The 23,394-nt window shown below is 39.8% G+C and overlaps 1 protein-coding gene across 1 annotated transcript; it reads left to right on the top strand.

The window, feature by feature from the left end:
- Positions 1-16,991: 16,991 nt before the first annotated feature.
- RPRM (reprimo, TP53 dependent G2 arrest mediator homolog) lies at positions 16,992-18,574 on the top strand. The gene is made up of 2 exons (XM_037027830.1): positions 16,992-17,671; positions 17,705-18,574. Exon 1 carries the CDS (start codon positions 17,315-17,317, stop codon positions 17,642-17,644), a length of 330 nt encoding a protein of 109 aa, XP_036883725.1. The 5' UTR covers positions 16,992-17,314; the 3' UTR covers positions 17,645-17,671; positions 17,705-18,574.
- The last annotated feature ends 4,820 nt before the right edge of the window (positions 18,575-23,394 follow it).

The following is a 23,394-nucleotide window of genomic DNA, read 5'->3' as shown; positions in this document are numbered from 1 at the left end:
ACTTTCTGATTTTTTCTGTAATTTCATTTTAACCTATTCATTAAATAATAGCATGTTGTTCACTCTCTAACTTTTTGAGTGTTTTTTCTCTTGAGATTGGCTTCTAGTTTCACACCATTGTGATCTGAGAAAATACTTGATATAATTTCAATTTTCTTGATTTGTTGAGGCTTGTTTTGTGTCCTATCATGTCATGTGGTCTGTGTTTAAAAATATCCCATGTGAATTTGAAAAGTATGTACATTTTGTTCTTTGGGGTAAAAGTTTCTGTATATATCAATTAAGCCCATTTGCTCTATATCGTCATTCAATGCCACAATATCCTTGTTGATTCTTTGCTTAGAAGATCTATCCATTGTTGACAGTGGGGTGTTAAAAATCCCCTACAATGATGTGTTGGTGTCTATATCTTTCTTAAAGACCTCCAGGATTTTCCTTATATATTTGGGTGCTACTATGTCGGGTGCACATATGCTTATAAGAGTTATATCTTCTTCATGGATTTTTCCTTTTAGTTTTATGAAGTGTCTTTCTTTGTCCCTTCTTATGGCTTTGTTTTCAAACCTATTTTGTCTGATATGTATATATTGCCCCCCAGTATTTTTTTTCAGGTCAGTTTGCTTGGGATATCTTTTCTCCATCCTTTCACTTTCAGTTTATGCAAATCATTTGTCCTGAGGTGGGTCTCTTGTAAGCAGCATATGTGATGGTCATCTTTTGCTGATGTCCTTATCGGAGCTCCCTTGTATGTTGTGAGCGGTTTCCCCTGATGACTTTAAGATTCTCTCTTTGTCTTTAAATTTTGCCATTTTAATAATGATATGTCTTGGAGTGGGCCTCTTTGGGTTCATCTTCTTTAGGACCCTCTGTGCTTCCTGGACTTATGTGACTTTTTCACTCATCAAATTAGAGAAGTTTTTGTTATTACTTTTTCAAGAAGGTTTTCTATCCCTTGCTTCTCTTCTTCTCCTTCTGATATCCCTATTATATGGATATTACTATGTTTCAGGTTGTCCTGCAGTTCCCTGACCACCTCTTCAATTTTTTTGGTCTCTTTCATTTTGTTGCTTTTTCTGGGTGTTTTTTTTTAACCTTGTCATCTGGCTCACTGATTTGATCCTCTGCTTCATCTAGCCTGCTTATAATTCCTTCTACTGTGTTCCTCATTTTAGATATTGTGTTCTTTATTTTCCCCTAGCTCTTAATGATAGTTTCTATTTATTTTTTCTTACTGGTATACTTTACAGTAAGTTCTTCGTTGCTTCCCTGTAGTTCTTTGTAATTCTCACTGAGCTCATTGAGCTTCCTTATAACCATTATTTTGAACTCAATATCTGGTAGTTTGCCAACCTCAATTTCACTTAGCGTTTTTTTCTGGGGATTCCTCCTTTTCTTTTGATTTGGTATTGTCTCTTTGTCTCCCCATTTTAGGTGACTCTTCTTGTTTTTTTCTGTGTATTAGATTGATCTGCTTTGACTCTCTGTCTTTGTGGTGTGACCTTCTGTGGTAGAAAAACTGTGGGACTTAGTGGTACAGTCTCCTTAATTTCCTGAGCTGGATGTTCTTGGGATGCCCTTTATGCCAATTATTTAGGTTCTCTGGTTGTAACTGGTTCTTGGTTGTTGTTGGGTTGTTCTTTGGTGGGTCCTTCACTCCAGCTGGCTGAGTGAGAGTGAAGGATGTCTTCACTCCCACCATACTGCCCACCATGTCTTGTATGCTGTTGTACAAGTGCGCTCAGAACAAAACCAAACAGCCCAAGAAACAAACCCACATCCACAAAAATAACCTGACCCATAACCATACTACCAACAGCAATTGAAACAATATTAATACAGGTGTAAAAAGGGTGGAACAACAAGAAGGAAAAATAAACTATAAAATGATGATAGTATACAGTGCTTCTGGGACAACTTCAACATTTAAGAGATTCATCATTCACATTAAAGGGGTGCCAGAAGCAGAAGAGGAAGAGCAAAAAACTGAAAATCTATTTGAAAAAATAATGAAAGAAAACTCTCCAAACTTAGTGAAGAAAATAGACATCCAAGTCCAAGAAGCACTGAGAATCCCAAACAAGATGAATGCAAATAGGCTTACTGCAAGACACATCATAATTAAAATGCCAAAGGTTAAAGATAAAAAGAGAATCTTAAAACCAGCAAGAAAAAAGAAATAAGTTACTTACAGGGAAGTCCCCATAAGACTATCAACTTGCTTCTCAAAAGAAATTTTACAAGCTAGGAGGGATTATCCAGAAATATTCAAAGTCATGAAAAGCAGGGACCTACAGCCAAGATTGCTCTACTCAGTAAAGATATCATTGAGAATCAAAGGGCCAACAGAGAGCTTACCAGACAAGAAAAAAACTAAAGAAGTTCATCATTGCCAAACTATTATTATACAAAATGTTAAAGGGATTTATTTAAGAAAATGAAAATGACATTTAAGAACATGTTAAAGGGACTTATTTAAGAAAATGAAGATAAACAATCTAGTGTTTATTGTTTATAAACACTATAAACAATAAAATGGCAATAAATACATATCTTTCAACAATTGAATCTAAAAAAAAAAAACAAACTCAGCAAACAAGAAGAACAGAGACAGAATCATGGGTATGGAGAGCATTTTGATGTTTCCCAGATGGTTTGGTGGTGTGTGGGGGAATGGGTAAAAAGGTGAAGGGATTAAGAAGTACAAATAGGTAGTTACAGAATAGCCATAGGGATGTGAAGTACAGTATAGGAGATGGAGCAGCCAAAGAACTTAGATGCATGACTCATGGACATGAACAATGGTGGGGGGATTGCCTGTAGAGTGTGTGGTACTGGGTAGAGGGGGAGCAAAGGAGGAAAATTTAGGACAACCATAATAGCATAATCAATAAAATACAATTTTTGAAAAAGAGGATATAAGCTTTCAGAAAAAGAGGATGTGGTAGGATATTTCAAATAGGGAAAGAGTGAAACAAAGATTAAATTACTAGTGAGAATCATATATTCAAAGAACTGTGAAGGGCTTGCTGTTGGTAAGTGATAATAAAACTTGACTCAAAATGGTAACAGTGAGAATAAAGAAGAAACACAAGAGAGATTTTTGGTGAAAAAAGGGATAATAATGAGGTATTAAATACTTGAAATTTACTCTCCAAAATGGTAATTATATGAGGTGATGGATATATTAATCAACTTGATTGTGGTATTCATTGCACCATGTATACATGTATTCAAACATCAGATCGTGTGCCTTAAATACACACCATTTTTGTTTGCCAATCATACTTCAATAAAGCTGGAAAAAATAAGCTTGTAGGTTAGTAATTCCACTTGTATGTAGTAATTACTAATGACAGTCTACCTTGCAACAATGAAATACAAGCTTGGACTGAGGGAGAGTAAGCAAGCCCCAACAAATTTTCTTCAAATGCGTAAGTGCTGTCAAAACAATCTTTGAATAATAGGAAACATGAAGAGTTCTTTAATATTTAAAAATTAATCATTTTAAAAGTGGGATGGGGCTTCATTATTTTCCCTGGTGTACTTAATTGTCTAAGTCTTCTAATATTGGAAATAGCTTCGGGTGTATCACAGATGCATCATCCAGACTTTGTTGGTTTTCAACAATGACACTACATCAGTTTCACGGTAATTAAATACAAACAGGCACTCCAGTGATGGTTTTGCAGATTGCAGTCAGACCACGAGATGGATTCATGAGCCACGAAAAACATCATTAGCTGAGTAGGATAAAGAGCTGATTGGTGACTATCAAAATGAAAGTAGGTCATCCAGTAGCCTGAAAAAAAGTATGTGCAAATCATCACAACAGCTCAGGGTTGCAAAAAGACTAGTAGTGCCTAAAAGAACACTCTAGAAAGAAGGACTCAGAGTCACTGCTCATCAGGAATGAAAGCAACATGCCGACTGCAGAGATACACTGCAAGAGGAAAAGCAGTCATCACAGAGGAAAAACTGAAATTCACTGGGTGGAAATACCTTCCTGGGCATTTCAGTCAAGTTCCCCTTAGGGACTATGTCCTCTTTCACAAAAGTGCCCAGCACAACTGAAGTAACTGAAGCTAAATAGCGGACATTTATGTTCTGAATACTGTTGTTAGTGAATGATAAGATGAAGTTCTGGAAGTAGGAGCCACTTCTATCACTGAGCTACTGGGCATATGTTGTGATTTATTTAATATCTAAGGTAAAGGATTTTATACTTTTTGTGAAGGTTTCATTTACTTTAATAGTTCTTAGCACTGCCTGTGGATATTCTTTCTAAAATGCAAATTTGACTTTTTCATTCTGTTGCTTAAAACCTTTCAAGGTCTCCCCATGGCTTTCAAGTGGAAATAAAAATTCCATAAGATAACCTAAAAAGCCTTTATGGCCTGGTCTCTCCAAAGCTTTTAATCTTTCCCATCTTGCAGTAGTCAATACTCAAAATTACACAAGTACTTGCAGATGCTCCTTGCTGACTTCAGCATGTTTCACCTGGCTAACTTGTCTTCTACGACACCCTTCAATACTCAGCTCACTATCACCACTCTCCCAAAGTTCCAGTCTGCATTAGGTGATCTTCATATATATCTCCCAAAGAATTTATCATAGTCTACAATGTCTCCCTCTCTGTCAGTCTACCTTTCAGGTTACTGGAGGGCAGTGATTGCTGCTCTTAGTTCTTGCCCTAGTCCTTTTGGGCTGCTATAACAAAAATACCACAGACTGTGTAGCTTCAACAACATTTATTTCTCACATTTCTGAAGTCCGGAAGTCCAAGAACAAGTTGCTGACAGATTAAGTGTCTGTCAGCATTCTCTTTGGCTCATAGATGGTCAAACCCTTGACATAGTTCCACACAAAGGAAGAGGCAAGAGATTTCTGAGGTCTCTTTTTATATGGACGCTAATCCCCTTTGTGCAAGTGAACCCTTCATAACTTAGTCACCTACCAAAAGCCCTACATTTATCACACTGGAGGTTGGGATTAAACATATGAATTTTAGGGGACATATTCAGTCTATAGCAGCTCCATACTTCTAGTGTTATATACATAAAGTGGCCCCAAAAATGTTTCCATACTAAATGCAGTAATTACTTGTCATAAAATTCTTGAAGGGAAAGGACAAATGGCTAACCCATGTTCATAGACGATTCTCTCAAGGACATCTACCATGCTGACTTTTATAAGTGTTTAAAGATAGATTTTTCAACTCCAGAATCACAGGTGTGCATACACTAAATGTTGGGCTACTGTTGTCATTATTATCAGTGTGTAAACAGAAAATGCTGCCACTCCTGCTTGTTATCTAAAAATAGGTAACCTTCAGTGTTTCCATTTATTGTGTCTACAAATTTATAGAAGATGTAAATCTCTGCACGTTTAAATACTCAAGTCTAACTTCAACACGCTCTGGAAAAGATTTCGTTTTCCTCCTTTGCTTCTAGGATAATTTCCCCCTTGTAGTTTTATGCAAATATTCAGAGGAAACAACATACACTTGCCCTATGGAAATAGAAGATATAATCTTGCCTTAGATTAAATAAGCTAAAGCCAAGAAATTGCATCTTTCATGCCTCCTTGCAGCTGCCTGCTTCTGCTCATTTTGAAGGTGGTGCAAGTCTTGTTTCTTTAATGTGGTAAGGGAGGCACCAGCAGCACTAAAGGCTTTAAGCTGTTTGGTGACTTTTCACTTTAATGTCTAAATCAGGCAGACTTTAAAGAATGGGCAGAAAATCAGAACGAAACAATGACAAGTCCATGGAGGCAAAAATTGTCTATGTTGCACATCAAAAAAACAAAGAAAAAACATCACAGGTGTACCATGTACCATTCTGAAAACTTCTCAGTATGTTCAGTGGTCAGGATATGTAATCAAACTTGGAAGTTAGTTGTTACATGCCTTTCTTAGCCCTTTATTTCAACAACAGTGTAAAAGTATTGACCGATGAGAACACTGTGGCTGCTACTCACCATGTTATTCCACGTGCTTTGAAAGAAAGCTCTGACTCAAAGATGTCACCTGTGTGACACAAGGACAGTCTTCACTCTTCCCCCATAGAATGAAGGACACTGTCGCCAGATGGCGTTAGGTCAGAGATCCCCAACATGTATTTAATAGAAGAGGAAGAGGTAGACACTTGGTTTAATCTTCACTGTTTCAGCCATTTGCTGGCTGTTTTTCTCTAATCTGCCTTTAACAAAGTAGATGCAAAGATCAAAAGCTAAATTAAGCTGATACAGTTCCTACAATTTAGAAGTTTAAAGTTTAATTTCATTTAAAAGTTTATGCATTTTCTATTATAAAAAATGGCACCAGAAATTCCTTAAGTTTTAAACTTTAAAGTTGTGTGACTATTACTGTTTACCTATTAATCAAGTATTTAGGGGGAAAAACTTATGAGGTCTGTCTGGAAAAAGTCTAGCCATTGTTAATATAACAAGAATGGTTTGCATCACATGGATGTAACTTGGCAGCCAAGGAGAGTGGATGACGGAAATGTACATGCATGAACAATGATGACCTCACTGTACTAGTCAGTGGGAGTGGTAGATGCTGCAGAGTGAGCACATGTACTGTGTGGCCATCACATTCAAAATAACTGAGCAAGTAGGGCAACAAACCTGCATCAAATCTATGAGATTCAGGACCATACAAAAGGGTAATTGGCAGAACTCTGTGAGGTCCCAAGGTGCCTACTCTGAAGGGGACTGAGGCATCATTGTCCTCTGTACAATGTTTCTTGTATCTTCTTCAATAAATGTATCTATTTTTATGTTATGTGGCTGAAAAATATCTTCCAGATAGATTGTTATATTAAAGGTAAAGCAATACAAATACAAAAATGATTTAAAAATAAAATAATAATATATAAATAAATTCTGAATTAGGGTAAACTTTCTAAGTTTAGAAGCAATGAAAAAATTCCTCCTCAGTCCCTATCATCCCAAATGCATAGCACACACTGGCTTTGCTGATGGTAACACTGCCCCAGTGTTAGGCGGCAATCTCTGCAAAACACTTCTGTTTACTTTTTCTTCTGAAGTAAATTCTGGGGCATACTGTTCTTCACATCTCTTAGACAATTAATTCACTCTATTTTTTTAAGGTTTATTGAGTTATAATTGGTATACAAAGAACAGCACTTTTGATGTGTACAATTAAGTGAGTTTGGGTATATGCAAATACCCATGATATACTCACTACAATCAAGATCATAGACATATCCAACAACTCCCAGAGTTTCCTTGTGATTCATTGAGTTTTTTTATGTGTTTTTGTTTTGTGGTAAGAACACAACATAAGATCTATGCTCTTAATAAATTTTGAAGTGCACATTACCATATTCTTAACTATAGGCACTATGTTTTATGGCAAATTCCTGGAACTTTTTCATGTAATATAAATGAACCTTATACCCACTAAACAATAGGTTTTCATTTTCCCCATCTCCCAGCCTCTGACAATCACTATTGCATTCTGTGCTTCCATGAGTTTGACAATTCTAGATACCTCACATAAGTGAAATCATACTGTCCTTGTCTTTCTGTGACTAACTTCACTTAGTCAAGGTGAGTTTTACATATTAATGGTGTTGGCTTAATTTTGTATTTCATAGGAATTCATTTTATTTCCTTCTCTTTGATAAAGTTGCATGACTGACCAAGAGAATGAGAGCACAGATATGTTTGCCAGTGCAAACTGACTATCAGCCTTCTCCACCCATTGCTCACTATTCTTTTCCAAGATCAGCCAAACAATTCACACGATGGATACAAAAAATCTCCAGGGGTGGATTATTTCTAAATTTCTCCTGGTGGATGGCTGCATAATCTATATAATCTGGAATTCAGAATAGCTTTCCTATACCTGATCCCTACTAAGGAGGAGAAGGTAAACTAAAAATGCCTGCTTTTTCTGGAGCTAATGTTGAGTATAAAATGTAGATGTATTTTCTTGAGGAAGCTCTTAATTTTATAACAACTCTTGACTCTTCATAAAATGAAAAACTCATACAAGAGTTAGTAACAATTTCACACCCCAGTTTGACGCCCAGGCAAGGTGTCATGGGAACACTCTGCACGATCACAAAAGCAGCACCCGGTCTCAGAGGGTATCACTACTGAGTCACCTGTCAAAAGCATTTACAATACAGCTCACCTCCTTTCACAGCTGCAGCAAAAATTACAACTAGACTACAAAACAAATATCACCCAGAATCATCAGCAAATCGAGCTGGATGGAAGTCTGACAACCAAGGAAATAAAGAACTACCCTCATCCAGACTGGTAGGAGAGGCGGAGATACAGAGACATGCAGAAAGGCACTGAGATGCCTGGAAAGGCACAGTTACTGAACGGGAAGTCCCACACCCACATGTGATGGATAAAAATTGGGAGGGATCCCTTGGGAGCGAGGGATCCCAGCCCACACCAGAACACGCAGACCATTATTCTAGTACCAGGAAGATTAATCCCCTCCCCTGCCACAATAACTCCTGACTGAAAAAAACAGTGGCGGTTGAGTTGGCAGAAGAAACTGCAGGATTCTCAGGAGTCTCCTCATAAAAGGTTTGCAATAGGCTTAGGACATACACAGACTCAGCATGAAGGCAAGAGCTGGAAGGGCAACAGTGGCATATGACAAAGTGAAGTGTCTGTCATCAGAGCAAGTGCCAGGAGAGAGCTATCTCTTGGACAAAACTCCAGCAGCCAGGCAGCACAGCACTGTCTACTCTCTGAGCCCCCACTGCCGACACANTCTGGAGCTAATGTTGAGTATAAAATGTAGATGTATTTTCTTGAGGAAGCTCGTAATTTTATAACAACTCTTGACTCTTCATAAAATGAAAAACTCATACAAGTTAGTAACAATTTCACACCCCAGTTTGACGCCCAGGCAAGGTGTCATGGGAACACTCTGCACGATCACAAAAGCAGCACCTGGTCTCAGAGGGTATCACTACTGAGTCACCTGTCAAAAGCATTTACAATACAGCTCACCTCCTTGCACAGCCGCAGCAAAAATTACAGCTAGACTACAAAACAAATATCACCCAGAATCATCAGCAAATTGAGCTGTATGGAAGTCTGACAACCAAGGAAATAAAGAAGCTACCCTCATCCAGACTGGTAGGAGAGGTGGAGATACAGAGACATGCAGAAAGGCACTGAGATGCATGGAAAGGCACAGTTACTGAATGGGAAGTCCCACACCCACATGTGATGGATAAAAATTGGGAGGGATCCCTTGGGAGCGAGGGATCCCAGCCCACACCAGAACACCCAAACCATTATTCTAGTACCAGGAAGATTAATCCCCTCCCCTGCCACAATAACTCCTGACTGAAAAAAACAGTGGCGGTTGAGTTGGCAGAAGAAACTGCAGGATTCTCAGGAGTCTCCTCATAAAAGGTTTGCAATAGGCTTAGGACATACACAGACTCAGCATGAAGGCAAGAGCTGGAAGGGCAACAGTGGCATATGACAAAGTGAAGTGTCTGTCATCAGAGCAAGTGCCAGGAGAGAGCTATCTCTTGGACAAAACTCCAGCAGCCAGGCAGCACAGCACTGTCTACTCTCTGAGCCCCCACTGCCGACACAAAGCTACAGAAAAGCAGAACAGTGACATGGGTTGCCTGCCCTGGCAATTACCTAAGACTCCACCCTATTCAGTTTACCAGTGTGCTTGTCTACAGTAAGCTATGCCAATAGACGGGGAACCAAAGCAGCTCTACCAAATAAACAGAAATAAACATAGGGAGGCTGACAAAATGAGGAGACAAAGAAATATGGCCCAAATAGAGGAAAAGAAGTCCAGAAAAAGAACTAAACAAAATGAAGATACATACTCTACCAGACTAAGAGTTCAAAACACTAGTTATTAAGATGTTCACTGGGAACTTCAACAGCATATAAAAGCCTGGGCAGAAATGAAGGCTACACTAAGTGAAATAAAGAAAAATTTACAGGGAACTAACAGTGGAATGGGTAAAGCCAAGAATTAAAGCAATAATTTCAAACATAAGGAAGAAAAAAACACTCAGTCAGAATAGCAAGAAGAAAAAGGAATCCAAAAAAGTGTGAGGCTAGACGAAAGAGACTCTGGGACATCTTCAAACATACCAACATTCAAATCATAGTGGTGCCAGAAAGAGAAGAGAAAGAGCAACAAATTGAAAACTTATTTGAAAAAATAATGAAAGAAAACTTTTCTAAATTGGTGAAGGCAATATATACACAAGTCCAGGAAGCACAAAATGTCCAAACAAGATAGACCCAAAAAGGACCACACCAAGACACATGACAATTAAAATGCCAAGGGTTAAAGATAAAGAGAGAATCTTAAAAGCAACAAGAGAAAAGCAGATAGTTACCTACAAAGTAGTTCCCATAAGACTTCTAGCCGATTTCTCTAGAGAACCTTTGCAGGCAAGAATAGACTGGCAAGAAGTATTCAAAGTGATGAAAGGCAAGGACCTACAACCTGGATTACTCCATCCAGTAAAGCAGTCACTTTGAATGGAAGGGCAGATAAAGTGCTTCCCAAACAAGGTAAAGCTGCAGGAGTTCATCATGGCCAAGCCATTATTATATAAAATCTTAAAGGGACTTATTTTGAAAAAGAAGAAAATCAAAAGTATGAACATTAAAATGACAATAAATTCACAACTATCAATAATTGAATCTAACAAGCAAACTAAACAAACAAGCAGAACACAAACAGAATCATAGATATGGAGATTATTTGGAGGATTATCAGTTGGGAAGGGAAAGGGGGAGAATGGGGAAAAAGGTACTGGGATTAAGAAGTACAAATTTGTAAGTAGAAAATGCACAAGAGGATATTAATAACAGTATAGTAAATGAAGTGGCCAAATAACTTATGTGGGTGACCCATGGACATGAACTGTTGGGGAAGGGATTGCTGGAAGAAATGGTGGATACCAGGTAGAGGGGGACAAAGAGGGAAAAATTGGGAAACTGTAATAGCACAATCATTAAAATATATACATTTTTTAAAAAGCATTTGTGTTAGAGACTTGTCTGAATCTGTGTCCCCCAAGGTGGGTGAAAGAGCTTTCTCTAATGTAATAAATATGTGCTTCCCCCTTAAAGTACAAAGCAATTAAAGAAATCACTGATGGTATTGTTGACTTTTTACATATGTAACCAGATTCTAAATATCAAAAGAATATAGCTCAACATAAAAGGCAAATAAACTAAAAAATATTTACAAATATATCATACATACAGTTAGTGTATTTACTTAAAAAGACTTATTATAAATCAATAAATCAATATAAATAATAAAATGTCAAAGGAGAAATAGACAAAGACCTGAACTTGAACACAAAGATTACAAAGTAAGATATACAGTTTTATAATACATATGTGAAAACATTTTTGGCACAATAATAACATGCAACTTCAAACAAGGTACCAAACTTATAACGAAAAAAATTTTAATCATAATACTTGGTGTTCAAGAACAGCATTACTGGGGTACTTGCTATAAACACAAATTTATAGGACCCATCCCAGACCCACCAAAGTAGAACCCCAATGAATGAACCCATGATGCAAGTTAGGGAAATCCTGATTTAGCTGGCCTGCAGTTGGACCTGGGAATCATTTCCCATTCCCATCCTAGATGATATGAGAGCAAGCGAAAAGGTTACTCTCCAGTGGTTTTCAGCCATGGCTGGTCTATTGAATTACCTGGGGAATTTTGAAAAGTACAGGCACTTGGATCCTACCCTCAGAAATTCTGATTTAATCCTTATGGGTCAAAATTTTTTGANCAAACTTATAACGAAAAAAATTTTAATCATAATACTTGGTGTTCAAGAACAGCATTACTGGGGTACTTGCTATAAATGCATATTTATAGGACCCATCCCAGACCCACCAAAGTAGAACCCCAATGAATGAACCCATGATGCAAGTTAGGGAAATCCTGATTCAGCTGGCCTGCAGTTGGACCTGGGAATCATTTACCATTCCCACCCTAGGTGACATGAGAGCAAGCGAAAAGGTTACTCTCCAGTGGTTTTCAACCATGGCTGGTCTATTGAATTACCTGGGGAATTTTGAAAAGTACAGGCACTTGGATCTTACCCTCAGAAATTCTGATTTAATCCTTATGGGTTAAAATTTTTTGATAAGTTTAATCTTATGGGTTAAAATTTCTGAAAATCAAACTTTGATTTGATTATAAAAATTTTAGTAGCTTATTAGGTAATTTAAAAATGTAGGCAAAGTTGAAAATACCTACCTCAGAGAGTGTGAAAAAATGTGTATTTGGTATGCTTTCAAATGGGAGTGAAAGTTGGCACAACACTTTTTAGAAACAATTTGGCTGTGTTGATTTTTTAAAAAATAATAAAAATGTTTTCCTAAAAATTGCAATTTTCTGAACTTATCCCATCTGTATAATGCAAATATAGAAATATAGACTTTTATGAGCAAAAACATTCTTTTTGATTCAACAGCAACATTAGAGAGCGACATGACTGGCCAGCTACAGGTCAATTGTTTAACAAACAACAGTATCAACAGTTTAACAAACAACACTATACTCATCAAAAGTGTGCACATAATACATGTTTAATGGTGTGAGAAAATGCAGGACTAAGCAGTGAAAGTAAGGTAAAAATTGTATTTACTACATAGTCAAGTTTAGGTTAAAATAAACATAGCAAAAGAAGAGAAGAAAACAGTCTAAACTACTGAGGGTGAGCTCTGGGCGGGGGATAAATGAGTTTTAGGGGTCATTTTCTAACTTTTCTGAATTTCAGAAATTTACATATAATATCTATGTTAGGTCACATTTAAATATTTAAGCTTTTTATTGTGGTAAAGTATTTTAACATAAAAGTTACCATTTTAACAATTTTGAAGTATACAGTTCAGTGGCATAAGTACATTCACACTCTTATACAGCTACCACTACCATTCATCTCTAGAACTTTTTCATCTTTCCCATTATCTCCTCTTCCCAGTTTCTGGAAACAATTATACTACTTTTGTCTCTGAGTTTGACTATTTCAGGTATCTAATATAAGTAGAATATACCTAGAAAGAGAATTGCTGAATCATCTGGCAATTCTATCTTTAACTTTCTGAGGAACAGTCGTAATGTTTTCCACAGAAGCAATTTGAAGCAATTCAGGAGGGTCTAATGTGTCCACACACTTAGAATTTTTTACCTATCAAAGTCAATCACTTCATATGGAAATCTTCCTAAAGTGTATCACTCAGTTTCCAGCCTTCTTCAAAGGAAATATTAAACAAAATGTAACCTCCATTTCTTTTAATAATTTGTAAAAACTGATGCCCCCTCAGGAGCTACTGAAAGATATTTTTACTTCAGATCTTGGTATGTGCTAGATACTATTCTAAGTTGTTTTCAGAGGGTGAATCAATCTCTTCAGAATCCTGGGAAACATCATTCCCATTTCCCAGCTAAGTAAATGAGATACACGGAAGTAAAGGGAATTTCTAAGATGAGGCAGCTAGTGATTGAAGGCAGCAGAATTCATAGTCCATACCTTTATAGGTTTTGTTAGACTCCTAACCATCTGTGAAAGTTTGTCTCTGTATTAAGTATCTCCAACCTAATGTTGTACATTTTTAGAAAATGTGTGCACTGTTCAGTGCTTTACCTGTTTTCTTCTGGTTTGATTCCTTGCGTGGTAAAAGCACCTAGCTCTGGCCACTTTCTTCTCTCCAACTCACAGATTGATACTGATACCCTGTCACCAAGTAAAATAGATACAGAAAAGAGTAAAAACTACATGTAAAATCAAGTTACATAAACTTGAGAATTTGAGAGGTCTATGCCAGGGTAAAAATATATGAACTTACATATTTTGAAGTTCATTGTATCTATTTTGGTAGTTTAATAACCTATTTTGCATTTTCTGGCTTTGTGTGTGTGTGTGTGTGTGTGTGTGTGTGCCCCAACCACTTAGTCTGCCTTTGTGAATGAATATGAGTGCTTACTCTGACTCCTACTTATATTGTGTAACATAATATAATTTAGCTTTTTAAAAAAGCTTGCCTCCAAATACAAATACTCCTGCCATGTCTGAAACTCTCTTTTTAAAATGTATCTATTTAATATTTTTATAATACATTCAAAGGAAGAGCCAAGAAAAAAGGCTTTGATACTGAAAATCTCTGGTTCTACATTAAGATCATTTAAACTATAAACCCAATGACTACTGATTACAGATGCCCAACAATACCAGCCTGGAATGTCCGTGCAGAATTTATTGTGTGTCTGGGATCTATTTCCAGGAGAGAACACACAAGTGTTTCTTTCCCTGTGTAACATATATTGTGAAGTGCTGAACATTAAACTTTCTGAAAGTCAAACCTTCTTTCCAATGAATTAGGAGAGATCACCAGTTAAATAGATTTAAAAATGAGTCCCTCTGTGTCAAAACCTCCCACTTAAAGTGAATTAACAGTAAATCACCCCATTTCACGCCACCATCTATTTTCCTAGAAATTGTTTTTCTATATCAATATTTCTTAAAGGGTTCGTTCCCACATCTCTAAGATCTTCCTAGAAACAGGTGAGTAGCAGTTGTAAAGTTGGGAGAAAAATGTTCATTCAAAATACAAATTGGAAAGATAAATAACGGTTTCTTTAGAGAAGCTCTAGAAGTCCAGATCCCCTCAGATGTTGTAGTCAGTAAGGAGCAATAAATGTATTTTTGTACTACTACGTTTAATTTCTATCTAAACACTCCATGCAATTTTATTCAGCAAAATCAGAGTGAGGGAGAGGTTAGGGGGAAGATAAGGGAAGCAAAACCACATTCCCAAAAATCTGCACTAGCTGATGGAAATAACACACTCCCAATTTTGTGACTTGGTTAGCAGGTACAGGTGAAAGAAAATAAAGTCCCTGTGTTACCTTACTTCTTTAAAGAATGCGCCCCCAAATCCAAACTTTTGACAATACAGTATGTCCACTGGACTCCAAGGTGCAATCATTTTAACACTGACTACTTATTAAACAGTAATACTGTTAATATCAACAAATACACAAAAATTCTGATAATGATTAAATTACTATTTTTAGGAAATTTTTATATCTCAAGTCTACCATGCTGCCCTTTACAAATGGACTATAACTTCATTTGTTTTTGTCACATAAAGAGGGGACTATTCTTTCTCTAGTAATCAACACCCAACTTCTACTAAACAATAAACCCTGTGCAAGTTAATATCTTTGGGAGCTGACCTCTACTATCCATACTTTGCTTTTCTAAATTCCCACTACTTGCCTCTGCCATTCATAGTAATCTTGCTTTATATTGTCTTAAATTCGTCTGTAATTTTTCATATGCACATTATGTTTTATTGTTCTTAAGTATCACCCATATTAACTAAGACAAATTGATTGTATACTGAGATTTAAATAAGTTTTTTAAATTAATTAATAATAAATTTGTCCAAACAAGAAGTTATTGGGAGTGGAACATTCCTCTGGGCTACTATAATCAGGATAGCAAAGAGCAATAAATTAGGTGAATTGTGGACAAGGTCCAGAAGCCTGGTTCTTAAGACACAAAACACCCTCCCAAATGAAAAAAGTATATGTTATTTAGAAGGATCTAAACTTATTGAAGCTGACATATAATCAACACCCCAAAACTGGAAACTCTTCACTAAAGGTCAGTTCATTCTATTTTATGATAGCCACAAAATAGTATAGAAACATTTAAGGAAACCTCTGAACCTGGAATAAATGATGGTTGGGGAAAGAAAAATTAAGGGCTTAACAAGCATAGAATGGAATTGAGAGTAGAGTTGAAAATGTAACAGCTCCTATGTTATAGTAGAAGTTGAGTAAATGTATTCTATCAAAAGTTTGGACTAGGCTTCAAGGTTTCCAGCTGTCAAAAAATTGAAAGAAAAAAAAAAGAATGGGAGGGAGTGAGGGAGGAAAGAAGGAAGGGAGAGAAAGAAGAATGTAGAAAAAAGATTTTTTATTAAAATCTAGAGTTCAAGAAACACTCTGACAGATTTGTGACATTTCATTGAAACTGTTGGCAAAACTACAATGGGCTAAAGCTTCAATCAGGCCCCTAATGCATCTGGAGTTTTGTTTTAAATGACTAGGGTGAAAAACATCAGATTATGGAAAACGGGGAAGGCTTCCAGCAGTTGGCCAGTGTTCTAGGTGATGGATGTGATGGGCAATTCCCTTAAGCAACTGATTTACTGCCAACAGAGAAAACCATTAGAAGAACATCAAAAAACTCATCTGTAATTAGGATCACAAGAGTGGCTGGCGACTCCGTGTCCACCTTCCCCTCCCTTACCAGGGAGGTGACCCTGCTCCTGGAAAATACCTCCACACAGGCCACCGAAGAACATCTTCCCCTAATCTCTTTTCCTTTGGCTTAAAACTCACTGTAAAACCTGCTTGACTGTTTTCCAATAGCTTCCTTTCTTCCTCCCTCCTTTCTTTGTTCCCACCCTTTGTTCCCTCTTTTCCTCCTTCCCCTCCCTCCCTACTTTCCTTTCTTCCTAAAACCATTGCTTTTTAAAAAAATACACCCAGACCAACCCAACTCTACTAGAAATCCCTCTCAGGCCAGACGGAGTCAGGCACAGGCGGCCAGCCCACGTTTCACAAGCACCATCTGGCACCTGCGATTCATTGATTCGTCGTCACTTTTTGTACTCGCAGAGGTGAGAGGGGCGGGAGACAAAGAGCACGCAGAGCTGGTATGATCCAGTTCTTTCGGAAACTTTCAGCTGGTCGTAACCTCCCCCGACCCTAAACTCTTTAATGATCCTTCAAGCCAGAAAAGTACAGCGACCTCTGCCTAGCCGTTGGGATTGGAAAAGAGGAGAAGCAAGAAAAGCAGGACCGGGGGGAGGTTCGCTCGTTTGCCTCCCCACCGCCCAGCCTCCGAGGGCGCAGAACCGCAGCGCTGCCGGAAGGGGCCGCTGTTCGCTCAGACCAGCAGCCTCGCCGCCGCCTGCACCTCCCACGTCCCTGCTGGCCCAGCGCCGTCAAGTTCCAACAGCCCCCAGTCGAGTGAGCGCCGGGAACGAGCACCGCCCGGATAGCAGCAGACGGCTCTGAGGAGCCAGGCTGCGGCGCGAGTCCGAAAAGCTCCTGGGAAACTCCCACAGAGCAGAGACTTCAGAAAGAGGAGAGCTAGCAGCCCCCGCGCGCTCACGTCTGCAAGTGAGTGCTCATCCCGGCACCTGTTCCTCTCGCGCCACCGCCTTCCCGTCCCTCGGACCCGCGCCTCCCAGGTGCCCGCCCGCTCCGGCGATGAATCCCGCGCTGGGCAACCAGACGGATGTGGCCGGCCTGTTCCTGGCCAACAGCAGCGAGGCGCTGGAGCGCGCGGTGCGCTGCTGCACCCAGGCGTCCGTGGTGACCGACGACGGCTTCGCCGAGGGCGGCCCGGACGAGCGCAGCCTGTACATCATGCGCGTGGTGCAGATCGCCGTCATGTGCGTGCTCTCGCTCACCGTGGTCTTCGGCATCTTCTTCCTCGGCTGCAACCTCCTCATTAAGTCCGAGGGCATGATCAACTTCCTGGTGAAAGACCGGAGACCGTCTAAGGAGGTGGAGGCGGTGGTCGTGGGGCCCTACTGACCGGCCCTCCGGCCCCGCGGCGGCCGCCCCACACCTCCCCACTTCGCCAGCTCGGCCGCGCCCCCTCACCATCGAGACTGGGCGAAGCAAACCTGTCGGAGTCAATGATTTCTCTCGACTTTTGCCTTTCGGGACGAAGCGACCTGTTTCTCGCACGCTCTTTGACAGTCCCCATGCCTGGCTACGGGAGGACAGTGCCCTGACTCTGGACTCCGCTGCAAGTGGCAAGAAGAGGGCGATTAGGGCGCAAACTTTGGAAGCTGCTGCTAGCTTGGGATGCGGGGAAACCGACGGGGCGAAGGCCCTTCTCCACCCAAAGGTGGGCCAAGCTCTCGGGGTAGGTGGAGAGGGTGGGCAGGGGAAGACACCCAGAGGCACCGAATGCCCAGGCGGCCTGGAAAGTGATCCGTGTAATAAAACTCATGGGGACATAAATCCGTGTCCGGATTCGCGCCCATTCTCTCCCTCCCTTCCCATCCCTGGCGGGAGAGGCGATAAATACCTTTGATTGATTACGACTTGCTGTTTTAAGGGATTTTTGTGTTTGCTTGAATATAAATATTCGATATGTCCTTTTCTGCCCTAGTGGCCTGTTTGCCTGCCTGGGAGTTAGTTTTGTCAACGTGGGGAAAGGGGTGGGGGAGGGGAAGCCTGAGAATGTGAACTGGGTGAGTTGTGTGGTTTGGGGTGTTTTGTTTTGTTTTGTTTTTGCTTTTGTCTTTGTTTTGCATTCACAACTGGGCCTTTGGGGAGGGGGCCGGGGCTGGTGCCCTAGCTGGCCCGGGGAAAGACTCTACTAGAACTTGTCTGTAGCTCGTGACTGCACGATTTACGCCACAAAAGTGCTCTTGATATTCGTGACACAGTTTTGACTTTTCCTCCGCCCCCTTGTTTAACATTTCCTTAATAAATGCAACGTTTAAGTGTTTTGTTCCTGGCCTCCTGGTGGTCATTCTGCGCTCCCAGCTGAAGGGAACGGGCGTCTGCGGACGAGGAGTCGGGTTGCCGGCCCAGGAAATTTCGCTTTGGAGAGCTGTGATTCCAGTCGTGGATCCTGCGAAGGGGCGGTGTAGGGACCAGATGGAGAGGCCTAGAGGCTGGTGAGACATAGCCCAGCCTTAGGCACAGGAGCCGCCTGGAGGGAGAACCCTTTGTTTTATCGTGCAGTTAATATTTTATATTTTATTTAGGCTCCACTTTCCAGCCAGTCCAGAAAACCCGAGGTCCCAGTGGGAACATCACGCTTCCCTCCAGGTCTCCGGTGGGAACAAAGGGTTATGCCGCTAATGAAAGGAAGAGACAGCTTGGCCAGCCTTCAGGGAGGGCGTTTTTTGCCCTGACCGACGTCAGCAAGAGGGCGTTGGGATGCTGCTCCAAAAATATATATACAAAAAATTATAATAAATTGTTTAAATGCGAGGAAATGTAGCTGCTAAAAAGTACATAGTGACACTAATTATCCCCGGGGCAAACCATTGTTATGAAAACGTGGGATGCATTAGCTTTGCTATATTACTTTTTCTAGCAAAAGGGTAAGATTTAAAAAGGGGCCTGCTTGTTCTTGAATTGTCAGACACAGGCCTGGCAGAAAGGTTCAGAGGAGTTAAAAGAAACTGAATCTCAGAGAGGAAGATTACTTCCTAAAATGAGAAGATTGGGCCAGAGTGAAGCTACAGATGGTCGTGGGCACAGTTAGGGCTCAGAAACTGAACAGTGTTGGAAAATAAAGAAAACGGAGAATGTGAAAATAACCCACAGGATACAATGACTTCGAGCTTGAACTTGACAAGAGGTTTTGAGCAGTTTGTTTTTATGCCTTGGTTAAGATCCTAAATATTTTCAAGAATATAAAGGATCCTCTGCTATGCTATAGCAATTAAAGACTTCACAGTAGCAGATACAAGACTAAAAAATTAAACAATAAAATGTTCCATTTACTTGGGAAGAAGCACAACTTGTGTAAACAAAGACAGTCACTCAAACAGCTGAGATCAAAACATTTGAGTACCCTTTAATATCCTGCCCACTATTGTCCATTTCATTCCCAAAGGAATTAGGAGCTAGCATAATTTTTTGAATACTAAACAATGTCAGGCATGAAAAGGATTTTGATATTTTATCTATTCCTGTCTTCAACAGGTGTTTGTTTTGAATCTGGGGAAGGGAGCAGGGTCAACATGTGGTCAAGAGTGAGTCGCACTGTGGATGGTTTACTTTGCAGAACCTCAGGACAGGAAATGTAGACTTCTTGTGTTGTAGACAGTTTTTGTGGCACCCAGTTAACCTACTGCCTCCACGTTTCTCAGGGAGAAACACAGCAGGACCAGTTGGCTCTGGGGCCAACCAGACATTTAAATTAAACTCAGGGTTTTTTGTGGCTGCATTATCTGCTGAGGGTCCCTTTTCCCCCCTTTTTCCTAAATGTATTAGTTCACCAGTGAATTCAGGGCTGCATAGAAATCATGGGATGAAAAACCAATCAGCCAGAGTTTGTAGGACTCTTGCTTTGGGCTCTGCTATGTGCAACGTACATGCTTATAGCAAGTTTCAGACAGAAAGGTTTCACACCTACAGGTCAGTGATTACCTGTTTGCAGAAAACGAGTTTCTGTCTAAAGTCAAAGTCCTGCAAGTTGGGAGAGGGTCTGCCCAAGCTCCCTACTCCTCTCTCACGTACCACTGCTATCTCCCTCCTTTATCTGGCCCCCATCCTCATTCTTCTAAACACTTCTTCATGCCTCTTTCCTCTTCCCTGTACCTCAAAGGCAAAATTCAGTTTCTTTCTACCTCAACACACCAGATTAATTCTCCTACCCGGAGAAATCGTGACTGTCAGAACCTGCAACATTTAATCCTTAGAAAAGATATGTGAACAGAGCTCCACAATCCATGATCTATGCATTATAGGAAAATGCAGAGTCTGAAAATATCATAGCCCTTGGGACTATTTCCTGCCAACAACTCTTCTCTACAGCCTCTAGATCCATTTGTTAGTCAGAGAGATGCCAAGTGGTTCTGGTTTTTATAGATGAGGCGATGTGCACAAGAAGCTTTTTACACTCCCTGTTCCCTGTGGCCACACAGCAGCTACTTTCTTGGGCCCCACACCACTCCCCGTCTCACTCTGCCTTTGAGTCTTTTTTCCCCTGATTCTAACAAATGCTTTAAATGGAATTTTAAATCCTGCTCAGAGTTTATGGAGCATCAGTCTTTCCTCATAGACATGTTAGAAGGAAAGTGAGTTTTAAAAGTCACTCTTTGGGTTTCACGTAAGAAAACAATGTCAGCTTTAAGAGACTGGGAATTAAGAATACATGTAAACAGGCAGAGTTTTATCATTCCACACATAAGTCCTCCATTTGGTCAGTAATTAGTGGGAAGCCCTGGCAGAGAGAGAGATGGCTTCCTGTAAAAGCTTGCTAGATCTGACATGGCCCATGGGGAGGGCTTCCTGATACTTCTGATACTTCCTGAAACCCTTCCTGATACTTCTGATACTTCCTGAAACCCTTCTGGAAAAATACCAGAAGCAGGGAGAGGTTTCCATGACACATACCAAGTGGATTAGCAGCCAGTCACTGATGCTTCTGACCCTAACTGGGTGGATTCCACATAAGTAGCTTAGCTAATTGCTGATAAGTGGTATTTTTCTTAAGATGGGTGTTCTGAATCTTCCAACTCTAAAGATGTATCAAGAACTGGAGCACTGGATACCTTGAAGACTGCTTGAGGGAAGTCAGAGCACAAAGGTTGCAGTACTGTGTTAAGTCTAAGATCACACTGCTCCTGTGGATGGTCCCTGTGCCCAATACCTAATTTCCAAGCCTCCCAATGGATCCTGGGTCAGTCCAGTTACTGCACCTGCCTGCACTAATTCTGAAAGAAGGAGGAAAAGGCACACCGGACCATAAGGTAAGAACATTTGGTTCTGGACTCTAAGTATCCAAGTGGCCTCCTCCCTAAAGTGAGGAAGATGGACTCTAAAACATCCCAATTCTAAGATTCTACCAAACTACTTTGTTTAACATTTCCTTGTCTCTTAAGGTGTTTTTTAGACCTCTTCCATAGGTAAGTTAAAAATATATTTTATCATTCCAATGGTCCTCCAGGTAAAAATTCCCACCCTGAAAGTCAAATGCTTCTCTACTCGGGATACATTATTTACAATAATCAAAGCAAGATTTCAGACACCTAGCCAGGCCTAGGTAAACAGCAGTTTCTAAGCTGACAGATCACACATCATCTCAACAGTGCCTTAACTATCCCAGATCTCTGTGTTCTCAGTGGACAAAGCAATGAAGGCAGAACGCAGTGAACTGGGAAGCAAGTAATCAGCAAGTGATTCCCACAGGTGTGCGCACATTCAGTCTAATGTACACTGTTGTTTATAGAAACTTCTTGTGTATTTGAAGACTTAGTAACAGCCAGTTTTTCTCCCCTAAAGCATTTCCCCTTTGAGTGTCTGCAACAGCACACAGCAGCTGTTCTGCATGCAGTTTAGAGCCTTCCTTAGCCCTGGCTTATTATACTTGTCAGTTTGGGGAGAGGGGGTTGCAATTCCAGAAAAGGATTTCAGGGTTCAGTTTGTTCTCTAAGACTCAAACCTAATTTGAAAGGCTGTTGAAGCAGGAAGTCTACAGCAATCTCCCAAACAGGAATCAATAAATCTTTTATCTACCTGCCAAATCCCATTTAGATACGTGTGCACAGTAGCTAAAATGGGACGCGTTAAAGTCAGCTCCACCAGTAGTAATTGTTTCCTAATGTCTGAGTTTAAATGCTCGATGGTTAATTGCTTCCATGGCCAAACACACTCTGTCCTTCTTTCCAGATACTTTTGTATTGATTTAAACACTTAACGTCTTTGAAAGTCCAGGATTAATTTTATAGCATCAGCTTAGATTTAAAAATATTGGAAAGTGTAGTTTAGGGGGAAAATAAAGTAATATTATCAGAAAGTCATAGGTCATTTTATGGTGAAAATAAAAGTCTGAATCTATTACTTAACTTGAGAAATTAAAACTATTTCAGAAGTACATCTGCAAGGACTATTGTAAAGATAACCAGATGCGTTTAATAATACTCCTTAGTGAGCTTGCAAACAGTGGCTTACTTTGGACCCAAATAACAATACATACTAAGTGACAATGAAGAAGGCATATTTTCATTTACTTGAATATTCACGTATATGTTGAAGGGGTGATAGGTAATTAGTTTCCTTCTCTAAAGATATGTAACTGCTTGCTCGCTGAAATATTTTTGAGTGGGTAAATGCAGGTACAGAGTGATCAACACATAAAAAGTGAAGCCATCTGTGATAATGCTTAACAAAACTCTGCCCAGCCCCCATTTTAAAACTGGTTTCCATTAGATAATAATGTTTTCTGAACTCAGTTCAAACAGACAGTGCTTGCCAAGCGCCCACGTGTACAAGGGACATTAGAACGTGTGACTGAAAAATTGAGGTGATTCCTATTCCTTTGCACCATAAACACAGGCACAGATAAACACACATAATGAAGGCATATGATCTACCTACATAAGTCAAATAAAAAATTGTTTCTTAATTTTTATAGCATTCATAGTGATATAAATATGCATATATAGTTTTGCTATAGCCCCCATGTTGGCACGGTTTATTACAGGGTTAGTTTTTTGTTTGATTGTTTTTCTTATTTGCCTTCACCCTCACCACTAATTACTCCTCTCCCATTAATTACTCCTTCCCTCACCCACATCTACAGATACACT

This window comes from Sturnira hondurensis, unplaced genomic scaffold (genome assembly GCF_014824575.4).
Source record: "Sturnira hondurensis isolate 20B ecotype Veracruz unplaced genomic scaffold, ASM1482457v3 Scaffold0019428, whole genome shotgun sequence".
NCBI classification, from domain to species: Eukaryota; Metazoa; Chordata; class Mammalia; order Chiroptera; family Phyllostomidae; genus Sturnira; species Sturnira hondurensis.
The sequence above is the reverse complement of the archived record's forward strand: the minus strand, read 5'-3'. Positions and strand labels throughout refer to the sequence as shown.